The sequence below is a fragment of the Miscanthus floridulus genome, chromosome 1, assembly GCF_019320115.1.
Source record: "Miscanthus floridulus cultivar M001 chromosome 1, ASM1932011v1, whole genome shotgun sequence".
Taxonomy (NCBI): Eukaryota; Viridiplantae; Streptophyta; class Magnoliopsida; order Poales; family Poaceae; genus Miscanthus; species Miscanthus floridulus.
The window spans coordinates 170,054,267-170,057,120 of NC_089580.1; the positions used below are offsets into that span (position 1 = coordinate 170,054,267).

Sequence of the window (2,854 nt, forward strand, 5' to 3'; positions counted from 1 at the left end):
AAAAGAGCTAAAAAATAAAAAATTCGGTCAACCGCGTAGACCGGGCCCTCCGCCTCCCCATCCCCACAGAACCAACGTGCCACGCCCACCCCACCCCACCCCACCCCACCCTCGAGTGAGCCGCAACGCCCGCGGCGAACACCAAACACCGCGGCGGGCCGTCCGAACCACCCGGCCCGGCTCCGTTTACTCGTGGCACGCGGCCGCGCGCCCCAGCTCACTTGCGCCTGGTGGACGCGCCCACGCGTCGACACGCGTCCCGGGGCCACGTACCGGCCACGGGCGCGCGTCACGTGGGGCGTATCCGACGGCTTCGACAACTTACAACTGTACGGGCGGCCGGCCCGGCGGACGCGTGGCGCGTGGCCTCCCTGCCTTATATATCCCCGGGGCACCACATGGAACCCACCCCTCTCGCACTCAAGCCTCAAAATCCCACTAGCGAAAGGAAAAAACGAGAGAAGCAGCAGCAGCCGCGGCTCCATTTCTTCTTCCTTGAGCCCCTCGCCTTTGCCTGCGCAACGCGTACTTGATTTCAGGAGAGCTAGCTTTGGTGGCATCGGTTCTTCGTTTCATGGCCGAGATCTGCTGTGAGGTGGCGGCGGCGGGGTCGGCGGACCGGAAGGGGGAGTGCGTCGGCGGGGACGCCGGCAGCCGCGCGGCGCGGCGGCGGAGGATGGAGATCCGGCGGCTCAGGGTGGTGGCCGAGGAGGCGTCAGCGAAGAGGCGGAGGCTGGAGGCGGATGAGGAAGACGCGGTTAGGGCACCGGCGCCGAGGTACGGCGTGATGTCGATCTGCGGGCGGCGGAGGGACATGGAGGACGCGGTGACCGCCCGCCTTGGGTTCATCAACGGCCACCACTTCTTCGGGGTGTTCGACGGCCACGGCTGCTCACATGTAAGTGCCCGCCAATTCGTCTTCAAACAGTTCAGTTCTTGGCATCTGAACTGGACTGATCTGTGATGGCCCGAGCAGTTGGGTTTTTTTTTTCGATTCGCCGAGTGTTTACCGATTGGCTGCATGTGCATGCAGGTGGCGACGTCTTGCGGGCAGCGGATGCACCAGATCGTGGCCGAGGAGGCGACCGCTGCCTCAGGCTCCTCGGTTTCGGACGAGCCGGCGCGGTGGAGGGATGTCATGGAGAAGAGCTACTCGAGGATGGACGCCGAGGCCGTCGGCTCCAGGGAGACCGCCGGCCCGGCGCCCACCTGCCGCTGCGAGATGCAGCTTCCCAAGTGCGACCACGTGGGCTCCACGGCCGTCGTCGCCGTGGTGGGGCCACGCCACCTCGTTGTCGCCAACTGCGGCGACTCCCGTGCGGTCCTCTGCAGCGCAGGCGCCGCGATCCCTCTCTCAGATGACCACAAGGTACTGCGAACAGAGAGAAAAAATGTTTCAGGCTCGGTCTCGTAGAGAGATGAGCTATTGCTACCTGCGTTTTCTAATCAAATTCGTATGGGTGATGATTAAACGTTGCAGGCTGACCGCGCCGACGAGCTGGAACGGATCCACGCAGCGGGAGGGCGCGTCATCTTCTGGGACGGCGCCCGCGTCTTCGGCATGCTCGCCATGTCCCGCGCCATTGGTGACAGCTACCTGAAGCCGTTCGTGATCTCCGACCCGGAGGTGCGGGTGGTTGAGAGGAAGGACGGCGAGGACGAGTTCCTGATCCTGGCCAGCGACGGGCTGTGGGACGTGGTGAGCAACGAGGTGGCGTGCAAGGTCGTGCGCACCTGCCTCCGGAACAGAGCGCCGCACCCGCACGGCGGGGAGCAGTCGAGCCCGACCTCCAACCTGAGCCCCAGGCAGAGCAGCGGCAGCAGCAGCGGGGACGAGGAGGCCGGGCCCAACGACGGCGCGGGGTCCGAGAGCGACGACGGCGAGAGCGGCGAGGACAGGGCGTGCGCCGAGGCGGCCATCCTGCTGACCAAGCTAGCGCTGGCGCGGCAGAGCGCGGACAACGTCAGCGTCGTCGTCGTCAACCTCAGGCGGCGCCCGAGATCGTGATCGGCGGATCCAACGGACTAGCCGTTCTTGGCTGATTGATTTCCTGGCCGTCCGGAAATTCAAATGGGAGCCCAGTTCACATTCGCTTCGGCCGAGCAATCATTGAACGAAATGTCAAAGCAAAGATCGAACAGAACAGTGAGATCCTTAGCAGAATTGCATACTGCTTCCTTTTATATACAGTAGTACAGCAGGATTATTTCGTTAGCATTTTTTTTGGTGGGGCGTTTCTGATCTGGTCGGACAGATCAGCCCCGCCTTTCTTCTTTCCCGAGCAAATTCTCCAAATACGGAGTAGAAAAGAAAAGCTCATGCCTTCCCGATGTTTGAAGAAACTTTTATCAAGCGTCCGAGCAATGAGTTAATTGTAATATAGTCCAGTGCGCCTTTCACTAGCCGAATCCTTCCAACCTTCTCTCTCTGACTAGATCGTGATGTGCTCCTTCGGTTACGTGTTTCATGTTTTCTAATTTGACCCATCATGGTCGTCCAAAACGACGATTTGACGCGTTCGGCGACGCTGCGTCAGCGGTGCAACCTTTCGCTTCGGCTGAATCGAAAATACTATTTTAGCTTATAATCTATTATCGTATAAGTCGATTTTAGCTTATAATCCACTGTCACATAAGCCGAAACGAAAGGCTCAATACAATACCCCGGGGGCGGATGTTTTCTTGCATTGGTGCCGTCTCGCAGAAGCTCTAAAAAACAGTTACACTTGGTTTCATACAGGATTTATGAGTTATAATACAATATTTTTCTATCGTAAGTTACACTTGATTTCAGACAAGATTTATTAGTTATAATAGAATATTTTTTTTCGTATGTTTTTGTTCTCCTGCTAGC

The 2,854-nt window shown here is 58.9% G+C and overlaps 1 protein-coding gene across 1 annotated transcript; it reads left to right on the forward strand.

Moving 5' to 3' along the window:
* Positions 1-413: 413 nt before the first annotated feature.
* On the forward strand, positions 414-2,403 carry LOC136501907 (probable protein phosphatase 2C 30). The gene is made up of 3 exons (XM_066497430.1): positions 414-898; positions 1,034-1,369; positions 1,481-2,403. Exons 1-3 carry the CDS (start codon positions 575-577, stop codon positions 2,006-2,008), a joined length of 1,188 nt encoding a protein of 395 aa, XP_066353527.1. The 5' UTR covers positions 414-574; the 3' UTR covers positions 2,009-2,403.
* Positions 2,404-2,854: the final 451 nt, after the last annotated feature.

What these genes read in the sequence shown, in the direction of transcription:
- LOC136501907 (XM_066497430.1), top strand. Translation starts at nt 575, where the DNA reads ATGGCCGAGATCTGCTGTGAGGTGGCGGCGGCGGGGTCGGCGGACCGG. An exon ending in ACGGCCACGGCTGCTCACAT is followed by an intron (nt 899 to 1,033) that starts GTAAGTGCCCGC and finishes ATGTGCATGCAG; the next exon opens with GTGGCGACGTCTTGCGGGCA. An exon ending in CTCTCTCAGATGACCACAAG is followed by an intron (nt 1,370 to 1,480) that starts GTACTGCGAACA and finishes TAAACGTTGCAG; the next exon opens with GCTGACCGCGCCGACGAGCT.